Source organism: Ursus maritimus, unplaced genomic scaffold (genome assembly GCF_017311325.1).
Source record: "Ursus maritimus isolate PB19 unplaced genomic scaffold, ASM1731132v1 scaffold_21, whole genome shotgun sequence".
NCBI classification, from domain to species: Eukaryota; Metazoa; Chordata; class Mammalia; order Carnivora; family Ursidae; genus Ursus; species Ursus maritimus.
Genome location: NW_024424564.1, coordinates 22,202,521 through 22,219,845, shown reverse-complemented (window position 1 = coordinate 22,219,845; position 17,325 = coordinate 22,202,521). Strand labels below are relative to the sequence as shown.

At 37.1% G+C, this 17,325-nt stretch overlaps 1 protein-coding gene across 1 annotated transcript in view; it reads right to left on the bottom strand.

Annotated features, from left to right (window-relative positions):
* Positions 1 to 17,325, bottom strand: part of TMTC2 (transmembrane O-mannosyltransferase targeting cadherins 2) — a 388,624-nt gene that overhangs the window by 45,327 nt on the left and 325,972 nt on the right. The window contains exon 11 of the mRNA XM_008683605.1: positions 11,757 to 11,820. Within this exon, the coding sequence (XP_008681827.1) occupies positions 11,757 to 11,820 (64 nt within the window). The remainder of the gene's footprint in view (positions 1 to 11,756; positions 11,821 to 17,325) is intronic.

The following is a 17,325-nucleotide window of genomic DNA, read 5'->3' as shown; positions in this document are numbered from 1 at the left end:
ATTGTTGGAGAGGATGTGGAGAAAGGGGATCCCTCCTACATTGTTGGTGGGAATGCAAGTTGGTACAGCCACTCTGGAAAACAGTGTGGAGGTCCCTTAAAAAGTTAAAAATTGAGCTACCCTATGATCCAGCCATTGCACTACTGGGTATTTACCCCAAAGATACAGACGTAGTGAAGAGAAGGGCCATATGCACCCCAATGTTCATAGCAGCAATGTCCACAATAGCTAAATCGTGGAAGGAGCCGAGATGCCCTTCAACAGATGACTGGATTAAGAAGTTGTGGTCCATATATACAATGGAATATTACTCAGCTATCAGAAAGAACGAGTTCTCAACATTTGCTACAACATGGACAGCACTGGAGGAGATAATGCTAAGTGAAATAAGTCAAGCAGAGAAAGACAACTATCATATGATTTCTCTCATCTATGGAACATAAGAACTAGGATGATCGGTAGGGGAAGAAAGGGATAAAGAAAGGGGGGGTAATCAGAAGGGGGAATGAAACATGAGAGACTATGGACTATGAGAAACAAACTGAGGACTTCAGAGGGGAGGGGGGTGGGGGAATGGGATAGACCGGTGATGGGTAGTAAGGAGGGCACGTATTGCATGGTGCACTGGGTGTTATACACAACTAATGAATCATCTAGCCTTACATCGGGAAAAAAATAAAAAATAAAAAAATAGAGACAAGGAACTGAATTTAGGTGAGAAGTTATAAATTCTTAATAGGAATCTCTTCATAAAAAATTAAATTAAAATAGATGTTCATGTATTTTGAATTTAAGTAGAGTGACCTACAGAAATGCATTATAAAAATCCTTTGGTCTTTTATTAGTTTCATACTGATATTTTTCTGAATAGCTTTTTGTAATGTCTGGTATCACTTTAAAATGCATCTAATCATGAATGAAGAAGTATCAACCCCTATTATGGATTTATTTATTATTGTGGGTCTGATTTACTGATAGTTTGATAGCACAGTTGTGATGACAAGTGAAAACACAACCAATGAAATAAGAAGCCTGTGATTAGGGGCACCTGGGTGGCACAGTCAGTTAAGCAGCTGACTCTTGGTTTCGGCTCAGGTCATAATCTCACCGTCCTGAGATTAAGCCCTGTGTTGGGCTCTGTGCTCAGCATGGAGTCTGCTTGAGATTCTCTCTCTGCCCTTTCCCCCACTTGCACTGTCTCTTTCTCTAAGTGAATAAACAATAAAAAAAAATCTTAAAAAAACCCCTATGATTACAAAAATTTAACAATACAGTATAACCCTTTGGGAAAAGATAGTTGAAACTTGTTAAGAAAAAGAGAAAACAATCATTGGTTTCTGGAGTTATAGTGAAAACACACTATATATTTAAGAGAGAGAATGTGTCACACAGAAAACTAAATTATAATATATTGAGGATTTTTAGGTGTTTTAGTGGGTTTTATTAGTATTCTTATATAAACGAGCAATGAAAATTACAAGTGGAATCAAGAAATAAATTGGTGTAAGAACAGATTTCATGTGAGGCACCTGGGTGGCTCAGTCAGTTAAGCTCAGCCTTCGGCTCAGGTGATGATCCCAGGGACCTGGGATCGAGCCCCGAGTTGGGCTCCAGCCCCAAACAGGGCTCCCTGCTCAGTGGAGAGTCTGCTTCTCCCCTTCTCACTCCCCCTGCTTGTGTTCCCTCTCTTGCTGTCTCTGTCAAATAAATAAATAAGATCTTTAAAAAACAAAAAACATATTCCATGAGGAGGATTCGGCTGTCTCTTCATTGATCAAATACTTAAGTAGATAAGGATAGAGTACCTTAGATTGAGCAATAAGAAAAAAAAAAGTGATGGATAGAGGTAGTAATAATGTTTAACACCCAGTCTTGAACTTGTTGAGATCTACCATATCACACTTTCAAAAACACAATTGATTATTTCTGCCGGTAATCTAAACACTTAATTGTTTCTTAGTCATGAATTGTTAGAAGTAGCTTATATATATTATTTGGTAAATCATTTTAACAATTTTTTTCAAAAGTGCTTATCTTTAAAATTCAGCATTCCTAAACTGAGCAAGTTACTTTTCAGGTGAAACCAATTTAGTAACTGTGTGACCACTTCAACTCTACCACAGATCTCTCATGACACCACGTTTGCCCTCTATAACTTGCCACTTATTCTTCAAAAAGAAAATGTGTGTATGTTGTTAAGCGGCATTTCTCGGTGTTATTTCAGTGGAGACCATTTAAGAAAGTGAAAACAAAAAAAATGGAGGTGAAAACCAGAGAGGAACAATGAGAGAGTTGGTCAAATACAAATCTCCTATTCTTAAGAAACTGAATTCTCTACAGTTTTTGTTTTTGATGTAACCATAATGTGGGTTCAGGGTCGTTTCTAAAACTCTTGAGTATCACCATGGCCATTTGTTGGCATTTGATATTCAAGGAAATAACAGATGATTATAAGACAAAGACTGAAAAATTGTGTAGCATACACATTTTCCCCCTCTTAAAGATGTCACTCTTTTCAGTCCTATTCTACTACTTGTTAACAAAGATTATGTTACAGCAATATATTTAAATAAATTCTTCTCAAGTGATAAAGAGAAGCTCTTGATTCTGATATTATCCAGTGATAGGAAATTTAGCATTTATAACAGCTCAGTCAGGGAGAATAATGTCATCCAGGATGAAAACGTCGCTCCTTGACCAAAAAGAGACAGGCTCCTCTGAACCCTCTTTTTGACTAGGCCTGGTCCTTGGGGCTTCTGTTAGGCCTCCTAGCCCAGCTATAGCAAAAATCCTGGTAAGTTCACTTAGTGAGAAATCTCCCCACCCTTGATATCTGCTCAAGTTCTTCATCCCCCACGCTTGTTGGCTATAAGTTTCCCAGTGTCTCTACTGTATTTGAGGTGGAACCCCAACTTCCCCCATTGTGACTAATCACAATAATCCTGAATAAAGTCTTGCTTACCCTTTAAAAAAAGTGTCAATAATCGTTTTTCTTTAACAAGGACATAGGACTTTCATAAGAAATTAATCTACCAATTTACTAATTTTTCAGGATCTGCCCAACTATTACTTGTCTTTAGGATAAAGTATAATACAGTTTTATCTGCAGATATAAATATGTCAGCGTTCTGATAGATATCAAGGAGCTAGGCGTAGAGGAAAAAATAAGCAAACAAAAAAAGGTGGTGAGATGTTACAGGAAAATCAGAAGAGGGAGGGAATAAAAATTCATACACAAACATAGCTTTTGGTTAATGTTTCAGTATATATTTAGAAAAACACAGCCCCATGAGATCAGCCAAGGATCAGAAACATAGATGCCTAAAAGGATAATAGAAATGGAGGAAACCAGCTGTCGAAATAACCCAAGGGGATTATGAAGAATGCGATGACTGGGGTGGGGGAAGGGCACATCCTTCTGATGGTGGCACCTCCCAGTCCACCTAGCTGATACTCCCAGGTAGGAATGTGGGCCAGTGTGGTTAGATTAGCTGAATTTTTCCCGAAAACCCCAGGAATCCAGTTACTCTTGAAGAGAAGGAACTAAATGCAATTTTAGTGTGTGGTCCCACAATTCAAACAATTATAGTTATAAATCCATGCAAAGGATACCCCCACAAAGAAATGTGAGTAAAAATAAACATGCTTGGAATCAGAGAACATAATTAAGTGGAATTTCCCAGAGGTTTTGATGTTCCCCAACCTAAAGTGCTCAAGCTGATTTTCTTCATAGCCAAGAGCCACTTCTGTTCCTGCCCATGCCTCACACCTCCTCCCCACCCCATCCTTTTCTGGTTGTGATTCCAAAACGCACACACAGTGCATATACACACATTCAAAAACTAATGTTTAAGGATGATTGCATGTGGATTGTAATGAATAACAATGCCCCAAGTATGGAAAAACTGTAAATACAGCTTGGTTTAGCCCAACTATATGGTCCCAGGCTAGGCAAAAACTATCCCACACCAACAGTTAGTAATCAAGTGGATTCTACTAATCATCTTTGTCTTCTAAGCACGGAGACTTATAGAAGATAATAAACAGAAAAAAAATAGCAACCACTTCAGAAATACATTTTTTTTCTGGTTTATCTAACATTTTCAAAATAGAAGTACAACACGAAACACACTACAACGTAAGCAGAGAGTGGCAGATGTATCCAAAACTAGACTTTGTAACTTGTTAGATGAAAAGAGCTGCACCCATCTAAATAAATGACTGGGGAAGAAGATCTACAGTGGAAAGGAGTTTGAAGGCAGACACAGGTGGGACAGGACTAAAACTGATCTTGGCAAAGCTGAAGCTATCAGGGAAGTGAGCATCTATCTTGCTGAAATTAGACAAGAATTAGATATCGTATTTCTCCTGATGTGCGCATAAATATACATATCAATGTGATAAAGCCTGTTTATGAAGTGAAGTAGAATAAGTATTTGTTGACTTAATTGCATACCTGTGAATAAACCAGTCTCATTTCAATGATATCTCTAGGCCCATTTAATAAAACCAGGTAAATTGTGGGGGAAAATTAATGGCAATTTCTCTCTTGATTGAAACCAGTTTATTCTGGGTTTGTCAACTTCTCTCATTCCATTTTCTAACTGTAAAATGTAGAGACGTATTTGAAACTGAAATAACTAGTGAGAGTGGGAAATACATGTGTAATATTAAAGCACATTTCACTCATGAAGTCAATCTGGTGATTCTGAGATCCACATATTATTAACGTCTCAAAGTCAAGAGACACATGGTATATAATTTTCCCACATCACAGAAGCCTGTGGAAACTTTTGGAAGAGGCCATATGGTTCTTCCTCCACTTACAAGCAGAAATGTGGTTTAACTGCTTCCCAGGCAAATTATTATTAACCGTCCCTTCCCCCCCCCCGAGAAAATGACAACCTCAGTAATTTTGCCCAAAAAATCTCTTATATGGTCAAATCTGAATCGGTCCTATATTTAACTTAATTTCATGGTCTCTTGTTCTATTTAGGGTGGGAGAATATCTCTCCCATCAATAAACAGCTATTTTCGTAATATTTTCTATCCCTTCCATCAGTGCTGCCCAAATACTGAATTCTTAACTGCCCCCCCATCCCAGCCTTAGTGGTTATTTCCACTATTCAGCCGTCTCCTCTCCCCCTCCTCCCACTCCACCACACTTACCATAAAAACGGTAGTCCAAATTGAAGTAATACATTGTAGAATATGTTGACGACCTCATAACACAGCTGCAACTCTTATATAGGAAGCTCATTTCTTTGAATACTGTACTTCTCATTTTATCTTTGACATATAATCATTGCTAAAGAGTCCAAATGGCTAATACTGGCTTTGATTTTATAATAACGCTTTGAAATACTTTATGCTCTAAGTGCCCAGGAAAGGTATAATGTACATATGTAATTTTCTTTTGGATAATCTGATCCTTGGAACAGATTCCCCTTTAATTCATATATAATAACTGCACATGATAGAACATTCATAAAATACTATACATCTTAGAGATCTAAATCTCTGAATACAACATCTAACATAAAAGTCAGAGAGGCTGAATCAAAATGAGAAGTAATTTCTTGGTGATTTCAGAACTTCATTTAAAATTATCATAAAAGGGGGCACCCGGGTGGCTTAAGAGGCATCTGATCTCAGCTCAGGTGCACTTTTTTTCTTATTTTATTTAAATTCAATTAATTAACACATAGTGTTTCATTAGTTTCAGATGTAGAGCTCAGTTATTCATCTCAGGTCTTTATCCGGGGGTCGTGAGTTCAAGCCCTGTGTTGGGCTCCACACTGGGAGTGGAGCCTACTTAAAAAACTAAAAATAAATAAATAAAAATAAAATTATCACAAAATGACAAATGGCTTAATGACATACCTCACAAAACTGTAACTCCATTGGCATTTACCGCATATAGATATGCCAGACCTATATCAATTATGACCTACTATGCACCTCAGCATAATAGCTGTTCACAGGTCTTTGACCTCAAATTCTCTCCTTCTTCAAACAGCATTAGCAGATAAGCAAGTAACTGTGATAAAAGTAATTTACTACTTCAGCCTATGCCCCTCTATTTCTAATTTTGTTTTTTTCCCCTTTATTCCTTCAGTCTACTTTCGGTTCTTCAGTCCCTAGGGAGAAAACGATCTTTGAAGATCTTTGGTATTTCTTTGCTCTCTCCTCTACTTGGACACATTCTTAATCTCATATTTAGACACACACACATCTCTTAACACCTACCTTTAATATTTGATAAATCTATACTTAATACTTCTTTGCTATTTCCTTGTCTCTTTCATTCACTTCCAAACTTACTTACAGAATCATTTTACACTCTGTTGCCACTTCTCCATTTCCTCAACACATTACAAATCTATGCCTACATCACCTGCACAAAGCTGTACTAGGTAGCCGAGGGCATCTTATTCTCTGAAGTCAGCGGACATTCTCAGTCTTTGTTTTCCTTTACTTTTAGCAGCAGTGAGAATTACGCAGTAACACTGATTTCTATGTCCTATCATTGTCTCATAGCCTACGTTCCAAATGTAGAGATTCCCAGGGGTTTGAAATCGTCTCTCTTCTCTGCTTCTGTACATCTCTCCCCAGTGATCTTAACCACTCCTTTAGCACTATCTCCTTTTTGCAAATAACTCCCATATCTCTGTTCCTAGCTGTGGCCTTTCCCCCACCTGCCTACTTGATAGGAAAGTCCCATGGACAATTATAATACCCTACCTCTCACTCAGAATCTGCTCGGTCCAAACTTAACGTTGTTGTTGTTGTTGTTTGTTTTGTTTTGTTTTTGTTTTTTCCCCTTGAAATAAACACACTCCTCTGACTGCCCTGTTTCTATTTAGGGTCTTTCTTTTTCCAAGTTACCTATATTCAAAATCTTAAAACATCCATCAGGCCAACTAATTTTCCTATTTGCATCCCATCAAATAATCTTATTTCCCCTGCATGCTCTTTTCCATTCCACTGTGTTTCTGTACTTTCAGATCATACCTTCTGCTCAAAATTCATTACAATGGGGAGGCGGGTGGGGGAATGGGATAGACCGGTGATGGGTACTAAGGAGGGCACGTATTGCATGGTGCACTGGGTGTTATACACAACTAATGAATCATCGAGCCTTACATCGGAAACCGGGGATGTACTGTATGGTGACTAACATAATATAATAAAAAATAATTTTTAAAAAAATTCATTACAATGAATTTTTATTTGGTTTTCCCAAGGTGGTGTCTTACAACTCTACTTTCCCAAAGACAACCCACATTCTTCATTACATCATTTAAACGGCTATCCTAAACTATCATTTCATTATGTCATCCTGTTCAACATAATTCTGGAATACAAACTCCTAATTCTTGGTATGGTATGCAGTGACTTTCATCTGGTTTTATCTTCATTTCCAGTTCTATCTTCCCCTAGTTGTCCTCTCTGCCCCTCACCCCAGGCAATATAAACTATACCTGCTTACTGTTTCTTGAGCCTAGTTCATGTTTTCTTGGCTCGCTGTCATTCATGCATAGGTCTCTACCTGCCAGAATTCTCTCTTTTCTCCTCCTCCTGCTACAATCTTTGCCTATAAACATTCTATCATTTCATGATTATCCAACTTTCCTACTCTGACTTAATGCCTTCTAGGACCAATCCAGCTCAAAGTAATTTCTCTCTCCTGCACACTTTTCTAGCACTACCTTTTATCACTCACAAAGTACTTATTATACGGCATTATTTACTGCCTTGAAGGGTGAGGATTTGGACCCGTGCGTTCTCTCCTCCACTGCCTCCCCATATTTAGATAGTACATTTCTCAAGGTCAGGGTTAGTTTTTTGTAACTTTGAAATCCCACTGCACTTGGCATAGAGTCTTACACAAAGCTAGGATTTGATAAAAAATAAATTAACTGAAATCAGACTAAAAACAATTACATCCAGAAAAATACAAGATATATAGATCTGATCATTAGTAACTACCCCTTTCTAACTTCCAGAGTTCGCTAAAAGCCAAGTACAAGTGGGTAACTTTGTATTATGCAAATTTCCCATTCATCACATTAGAAAAAAAATTAAAAATCCATAAGTTAATGCAGAATTTGGCTTAATTCCCACAGGAGGAACAAAACTGTTTCATTTAAATGTTCCTTCTAGTCCTTAAGAGTCAGCATTTTTTGATGTGCGCAAGTGAGACAGAAGACAGAGTGTTATCTTTTTAAAGTAACCTCCACAGAGAGATCAGTTTTATTTACACAAATGAAAAACTAAAAATGGAAAAACTTAAAAATGGCAATTTTGGTAAAGAGTTTTCCCTTTATAAAAATGTTTTAGTGTAGTATGAGGTTTAATGTTAGAGTATTCCCTCCTACCCACCAAAAAATCAAATAAATAGGATTTAAAAATGTAATGGTGCCATTTTAGTAGCAAATATATTTCTCTAACTATACGCTTTAGTAAATGACAATGTACTGAATATCCCTGATGAAGAGACAATACCATAATCTAACAGTGAAAATTATATATGCCTGCTAATTTAGACTTTGATTACTTTAGCATTTGATCACTAGAATTCTTTGTATTTAAAATATTTCAAGAAGTGCATTAGCAATTTTAAAGCAAAATGTATGAAAAAAATATGGCTTTTGTAGAATAGAAAGAAAGAAAGAAATTCATTATGGGACATACTGAAGAAGCAGAATAGGTTTTTTTATTAAGAGAGAAATATATTCCACAAATAACAATGTTTTTAATACGATGATAATAAGTGGCAGTACACAGGGTTATAGCCACATATCTTGCTTTGGAGAGTCAGGGTCCGACATGAACATTGCTAAAACACCCACATACGGCTCCCGATCATCAGAGCTGGACATTCAAACAACAGAAGAAAATGCCGTTTGAAAAATAAGATTAGATTACTGTGTAGACAAGCAAAATAGAAAAGACAGTGAAACTACTGAAACGGAGAAGGGGAAAGGAGGTTTGTTTACTAGGTCCTTTTGTAAGCAGCGAACAGAAATTTATTCAGTGAAAGCACAGAAATAACATAGAATGTTCTTAGGACAGAGGGAAGAACAGCTATGATCAAGATAAATGTTAGGTGGATGCTTTAATTTGGATTGGATGCTAACTACTAATAAACCATTCCATGGGCTACTGTTTAAAGAGGTCTTCTTGGTTCAGAACACAAACTTCTATTATTGCCAATGTCTTTACAAGTCTTGCCATGGTGGCGACTTACTTATCTAGATTACATACAGAAAACCAAAACACAATTCATAAACCCACAACTGTAACATCATTTACTTATTGTTAAATTTGAGCTTCCTATTTTATCCAAATCCATAAAATACTTAATTTATTGTCACTAGATAAAGGAAGTAGCATTTGAATAAATGCATTTTTTTCAAAAACAGTCTGCAGCATGTTTATGAAGAAACTTTTTGGCTAGCCATTTGAAATAAACAATCTCATGAGTCTGGCTTAAATCTGGGTTGCCTCAGTGTCTTTTTCATTTTTTTTAGGTCAAGTCAGATTGCTCAGATAGCTCTTTTCTCACTAATCCGTTATTATGTGCTGAAGAAGACCATCTGATCACTACTTAAATAAAAGTGACACTGATACTCAATGAGTAAGGGTTGAACTTAACATTGTATTTATTATGTGTATTAAAGGCATTATATTAATCAATATGAAGGGAACAAAAAAAAAAGGAAAGAAAAAAACCCTGATTCTTGCCTTCAATGAAGTTATATAATAATTAAAGATCTCAGGGTGCCTGGGTGGTTAGTTGGTTAAGCATCCGACTCTTGGTTTCAGCTCAACTCATAATCTCAGGGTCTTGAGATCAAGCCGTGAGTTGGGCTCCATGCTCAGCTTGGAGTCTGCTTCTCTCTCTTCCTGTTCCTCCCCCTCTGCCCTTTCCACCCCATCCCCCCGTACGTGTGTGCATGTGCTGCTTCTCTCTCGAGAATAAATCTTTTTAAAAAAATTAAAGATCTCATATTCAACCATTACAAATACTATACAAAGATGCCCACCTCAGGCATTTACAAAGCTATGCCTCCTGCCTATGTCCCCCTGCACCTTTCAAATCCCTTTTCCTGATCTGTTTTTCCCCAAAGCACCTATCACTGTCTGATACCATATATGCTTTACTTATTTTTCTACTTCATTTTCTCACACTAGACTGTGAGCTCCTAACGGGCAGGGACTCTGGTCAATTTTGTGCACTTCTGTGTATCCAGTGCCTGGAATGGTGCTTGGAACTTAAAAAGTACTCAGTAAATATTTACTGAACACATAAAGGAGAGGACCATTATTATTTTCATTTCCTAGTCTTCTGGCTTACGTTTCCTACCATACAACTGCATTTTTCCCATCAAGCTTTCTCTTATGCACAAAGTGGCCTGGGTTACAATGTGATCCCACTTATCAACTGTGATACTGAGTGAGTTTCTTGGGCTTGGGCAGAATGGGGACCACAGAAGTACTGTGGGTTGTTGTGAGAAATGAATGAGGGAATTCACATGAAGTACTTAGCATGATGCCTGACACATAATCAGTGTTCGATAAATTTTGGTTGTTATTGTTCTTACCATTATAACTATTAAATTATTGTCTTCTGTTGCAAACAGCTCACCAATTCTTGAAGTACCTCGTAATTAATGAAACTGGGGACACCGACATTCAGAGCTAAGGTTACATGTGGTTGTATGTGCTGGAAACAAAAAAAAGCTACCCCCCTGTGGGCTGGGTTTTGGGAGCATTAATTCTCCTTTTTGTGCTCCCGCAGGACTATATACAGCTCTGCGTAGCAATTGCCACACTGTATTTCAACCAGCTGATTATCTTCAGGGTTCTCTGCTCCATTCTGTGGTCTTTTAGGGAATGAAATCTCTGTATCCCATCACAAAGCAGGCACTTACAGATGTTCGCCCAATGGACGAGTTACTGTACAGAAATGAGACTTAGCCCACTATTTGTAGTCACATCACACATGCACTTTCATTACTGTCTCAAAATTACATTTCTCAATAGACAGTCTAGATGTAGAGAGGAAGGGGAGAAGGTTTTAGTGTTGGAGGGCGATGCAGAGCCACGCGTATGAGAATAAAGACAAGGCACTGGAGGTCAGTGATGTGCGGCGAATAAAAAAGTGCTTAGAAGACAGATATAAAACCAGTTCTTATTTTCTCATAAATGGTTCTTCCATTTCAACAGTAATGATCTAATTTATATCCATCCCACTTTATGGAAGTGTGACTACCCAGGGAAAAATTCTAATAAAAACATACTTGATAAAGTTGAAAAGCACGGTTATTAGAAATGAGGACTGTGTTAGAGGCAGAGGCACAGCTCGAGGTCTGAGTGTACGTAAGGATCAAAAAAAGCTTATGATGTTAGGAAGTCCTTAGGTATTTCACACCACAGCAAAAACACTTTCAAGGAACTCATTTTAAAAGCCGACCAAATGCCAAGTATTTGATAATGCTAAAACCTGTATTCAAATGATAAAACCGCACGGTGCTCTACACAGGCTAGAAAACAGCAATTTGTCCCTCTGCAAAAAGAAAAGAAGCTTGAGCCTGGCAGATTGGATTGCTGAATTAGCCATTTAGTGAGTATTCAGAGTACGAGATCAGAGAGAAAAAGCCCAGTATCATGAGGCTTCTGTATCTAAAGCTATCACATGCTGTGAATCTATCCCTTTGAGTAATGTTTCCCATTAGGAAGGTACTTACATTAGGTCTCAGTCTGGCCGCCAGATCATAATACTTCTCGGCTGCTTCGTTGAGGCTGGCCTGTCTGTTAAAGATTTAAAAAAAAAAAAAAAAAAAAAAAATCAAACTGTATCATTTATTTTAAAATTGCACAGAGGTGAACCAGAATCATTATACAGCAAGATAATATTAACTTTTAAAAATATTACAATCATACCAATCAAACCATAAGTTGCCTAAAGCAGAAAAAGTACATTAAATTGAATGCATGCAACGTACTTATTGCCTTTAAGGCATTATAAATAGTATCTCAAAATAATCCTATTCAGTAGTTACTATGAGCTTAAATTTACATATTAGGAATTAGAAATGTTATTTTTATTTTCCAAGCTGACCCAGATAATGTTATAGGGTTGGGATTCTCCAGCTTCATCTGGACGTCCCAGAAAAATCTTAATTTTTAAAAATAAAATGTCAAAAAATTCTGTATCTATCTGCAAGTCCATTTTCTTTCCAATTCAGGTGGGGAATCTTCCATTGTGTGCAACCTGTGGGGGAAAAAAAAAAGGCCAGATTCTTCCTCTCCTCGCTCTCTGCACCAGGGTGCACCCATTACACAGCCTCAGCTAACTGGATGTTCTTGCCTGGGACTTCCATTTCTGAATGAGAGACAGAAAGATGAAAAGAGGGCTAGATTCACAACAACCGTGGGAGCAAAAGGCTATACCCTGGTCAGACTCTTCCTGTAAGCAACTGCTACTGCGCGTCCTTCCTCTTGACCCTTCCGGGGTGCTACCTTGTTTCCCCCTGCTTCAAGCTATGTTCTCTGGCCTTTAGTGAATTCTGTCATCCTTGAAATAGCCAGTTTCTCTTGACTACCACCAAATACCATGAGTGGAGCTGTTGACATCTACAAATAAGATACACACTGAATTTTAATAAGTTTATGCATTGTCTATTCTTGCAATTCAAAGCAAACTCCTGGATTCAGCCAACTGGTTCGTAGGAGAAATGTCAGGGTCCTGAGGAAGCCTTACCAATTAGCCAACAAGTTTGTTTTTTAATCATGTACGTTGCTTCAGGAAACCTGCAAAGATGGTAAGTAAAAGGGGCTAGAAGCTCTTGCAGGTGTACTGTAACTGGTGACTATATTTGCAGAGTACAGGAATNNNATGCCATAAAAAATGTCAAATTTAACTTCAGATGATGCATACAGCACACCTATAATGTGAACAATAATAGTAAATGGCTTGGGGCCTGCAGTTAAAATGGAGTAGTTTCTTTTGAAACTGTGATGTTAAGAAGCTTCTGATGGAATTCAATGGAATATCACTGAGCCATAAAAAAGAATGAGATCTTGCCATCTACAACAACATGGATGGTCTAGAGGGTATAATGTTAAGTCAGGGAGAGAAAGATAAATACCACAGGATTTCACTCATGTGTGGAATTTAAGAAACAAACAAACAAAGAGAAAGAGACAACTCCCCGCCCCATACACTCTTAAACACAGAGAACAAACTGGTGGTTGCCTAGAGGGAGCTGGGTAGGGGGAGGAGAAAACAGATAAAGGGGATTAAGAGTACACTTATCTTGAAGAGCACTAATGTACAGAAATGGTTAATCACTGTATTTAATTGCTATATTGTATACCGGAAACTAATATAACACTGTATGTTAATTTTCCTGAATACAAAATAAATAAATACCAAAACAGGGCAGGCAGGAGTGGGGAAGGGAAGAAGCTTTTGGGGTGAGAAGATGACAGAGAGGTCAGGAATAAAGAGGAGAAACAAAAATTAACTCTCTCAATTAGAAAATCACATTCAGGTTTTAAAAGAGAAGGTTCATTAGCCTATAAAATTGAATTTGCACTTTGGTCAAGTGCAAATAAAAACTATGAAGACATATCCCATGCAACCATATAAATTATAGGAATAACTGAAGATAACATCTCTCTGGAGATCAGGACATATTTTTCTAATTTTTAAAGGAAAAATAATTAGAAACACTGCTGTTTTTAATGGGGTTATAGAGAAAGTAAAAACCCTTGACCTAAGGCTCTACTGGACTCATGACTGTTACAATGTGCTGCTGCAATTTATATTCTCATAAATGCTGGAAGTTCAATTTCAATATGTCAAGAAAAGTACTTTAGTCTGGTATGAAACAGTAAAAATTCCCTTGCTAAGGTATTTAATGAAGGTTCCCTCCACCAAATTATAGAATCATTTTGGTTCAAATTCATATGGAAATCTGAACCAGAATTCATTAGGTCATGCCCTGGAAGGGTTTTCTCCAGAGGAAAATAAAAGGCAGGGAGGTAGGAAATTAGAGTAACTTAATACTACAAAGAAGTTAAGTTACTTTGAAGCAAAATCAACCAATAGATGTCTAACATGGAAAGCATAGCAAACATTAATGTTCATCTTTAGGGACATCCGAATTCATCAGGTAGATAAGGATCAAAGAGAAACTGAGAAATTCACTAGATGACATGCCTTTAAAATCATAATCAACACAATTGAAGAGAAAAAAAAAAGGTTTTCTGCCCCAAAATGGTTGTTCATTTTTAAAGTATTTAAAATTTTTAAAGTATTTAAAGTCTTTAGTGGTTTAATTCCCAAAGGAAATATCTAGTTTAGAAGGCTTAGTTTCTTAAGCTAGAAGTAGAATTGATGATATTCTAATGAAATAGAAAAAAAGAGTTTATTAGATTTGTCAAATAACTGTGAAAATTAATTTTCACTCTAGGATGGTAGGGGAAAGAGTGTGTCAGTTCTACCCACCGAATGTTCATTTATGTTCTTGTTTTATTCTCTAGACAGGAGAGAAAACTCATGAGGAACTGTCCTCATGTCCGCTTCATAGTGTATGCTATATTTCATACTTGCCTGCAAGAAGCATCATGGGAGTACTTAATAAATCTTAATTGTGAAGATGACTGAATCATTAATCAATATTAAAAAACTAAGGAAATTAGAATATTCTGCTAGCTGCTTAGGGGATTCTTGAATTGTCAAGAACCTCAACCACTGAATTGTTCGGACAGACCGCAGGATTCAGGTTGCCAAGACTAGTAGGATGGAATTATTCAAAGAAGCTGATAAATAACTTTTCCTAAATACCCATATCCTTCCTTTCTTCACTATTCCTTCTCTGGGACAATAAATTTCTAAATCCTCTACCTATGTGTCACTTACAAAATACCAGGAATTGATTATTCCATGTTCCAACAACACCATGAAGTAATTGCTATTATTATCCCCATATTACAGATGGTTAAAATGAGGTTTAGAGAAGTGGATAACTCCCCCAAGGTTACATAGCTGGAAAGTGATTGATCTGGGTGGGTCACAGTCCCTACAGGTAAGTATCTAAACCACAGAATCATACTGACATCTTTGTATATACTGAGATGTAGCAGAATGATATGTGATACGTTGTTCTGTGGCAGTTGACCCCAACAACTTCTACATCAAACACAAAGAAAGGAAGAAAACATGCCTTTTGATTATAATGTTAAAAAGCCACAATTTAAGTGTAAGAGATGAGATTTGAAAAGGGAAGAATATAGAGGACATTTGCAATTACAGGTTTTACTTCCTGCCCACCTCCATCTCCCATATTGACTGAAGTGCACTTCACTAGATCAAATTGAGCAGAAGACAGTTTTCAGAATGGAATGAAATGCACTATTGTGTTATGCCTCGTGTATCCCAAAGAGGGGGAAGGGGAGGAACTGAGGGGAAGGGCAAAGAAATATGGAATGAGGAAAAGTGAGAATAGTGCTAGATACTCACTTCCTTACCCCCACCATCTCCCATTTTTAGGGAAGGGTCACAGTTAGATATGGAGGACAATCATAAGTTTCCCACGTGTTGAAGTAGAAGACTTAGAAAGTAGTAAAGGGGAAAAGCAGGTGGCTCTGCCAAGAAATCTCCCAGGCCAGATGTAGACAACCTTGCATTTTGACCACAACACACTTTACAAAGCCAGGAATGAAATAATGTGTAATAAAAATAATTTCTACCAGGAAGCCACACTAGGTCCAGATGGGTGACTACCCCCATCTAACATGCCACCCCTAAGAGTCAACATAAAGTTATGTCCCATATCACCTAGCCAACAACAGACTTATCAACTGGAGAAGCAGATGGAGGCTCCCATCTCATTGCCAACTCCCGCCAATCATATACGTAGGGGCCTCCCCCTCTTCACACATCTGCAGCTTCTTGGGACTAGGAGAGGTAAGGAAGTAGAAAGAGCCTACATGGTATTTGTAAACTGGACTATGAAGTAAACCTTGAATTCCCAAGAAATCACTGAATTGTGCTTTTAAAATCTTTAAGTTTTTCTGCTGTCAGTGAAAAGGTGCACTCCGAGTGAAAACAAACAGTAATGAAAGTCACAAACAAATGTCATTATCTGATTACTATAGAACTCCATTTTGCACATGGGACTATGAAAATTACCTTTGTTAAAAATATAGAAATATATTTCATATATCTAATTCCCCTCCCTGGTGTTATTCTGTAATAGAAAACTATCTTTTGGAACACAGGTTTATGGCCCAAGTTTCTTAAAAGATATATAAAGGAAATTTGGGAATCAATGATACTGTGAAATAAGAACTTAATATACTCTGTGAAATGTTTGAGGGGAATCTGATTTAGGGAATCATTTATAATTACATACATTTGTATGTATTCTGTGAGAATTATAAAATTAAAGGTTCTAAATTCAAAATTACTCCCTTGAAAATATAAAAAATAAAAACTCTAGTAGCATTTAGAAGACTATAAATATTAGCAGCTGTGAACTGTCAATTTTAAATTAAAAATTATTTACTATGGACAATAACCACTGTTTGACTCATACAAAAGATAATATTTTATTAAAGTCTTGGTGATTATTCTAAGATAACTATAAGTTTTTTTTCTCCCTCCTCCTTCTCCTCCCTCTCCCCCTCCTTTTTCTTCTTTCTCCTTCTCTTTCTCTTCCTTTCTTTTTCTATCTAGAAAGCTATCTGTCCTTGTATCGTTTAAAGATTTTTCCCCCTCCTCCCTCTCCCCCTCCTTCTTCTTCTTTCTCCTTCTCTTTCTCTTCCTTCTTTTTCTAACTAGAAAGCTATCTGTCCTTGTATCATTAAAGTAAAATGAAAAGTAGCTGAATTTTCCTGGATTCTTGCCAACAGCTAAACAGAAGTGAAGCTTAAGTTACTCAGAGCAGCACTAAATTTTAATTCTGATTGATAAATGCGTAGTAGGAATAGAAGCAGAATTGAGATAAACAAGGACATAAAAATGTGTGGAAAATCTTAAAATAGCCAAACTAGAGTCACACATATATAAAAACAAAGAAGCAGTAAAGATCCTTATAATGAAACTCCTAGAAGACACTGTTCATGACCACCAAGCCATCTTAAATGAAAACCTCTCTGTCAAGACATCAAAAATAGCTTTATGATCTGTTGGTATCCATCTCAGTTCTAAACATAAAAGATGGTGAGGTAAAGCAGAAATGTAGCAATAACAGAGGAAAGATTAGGCTGATGGTGTAATTTCACAAAAGATTCCTCTGAGTTAGA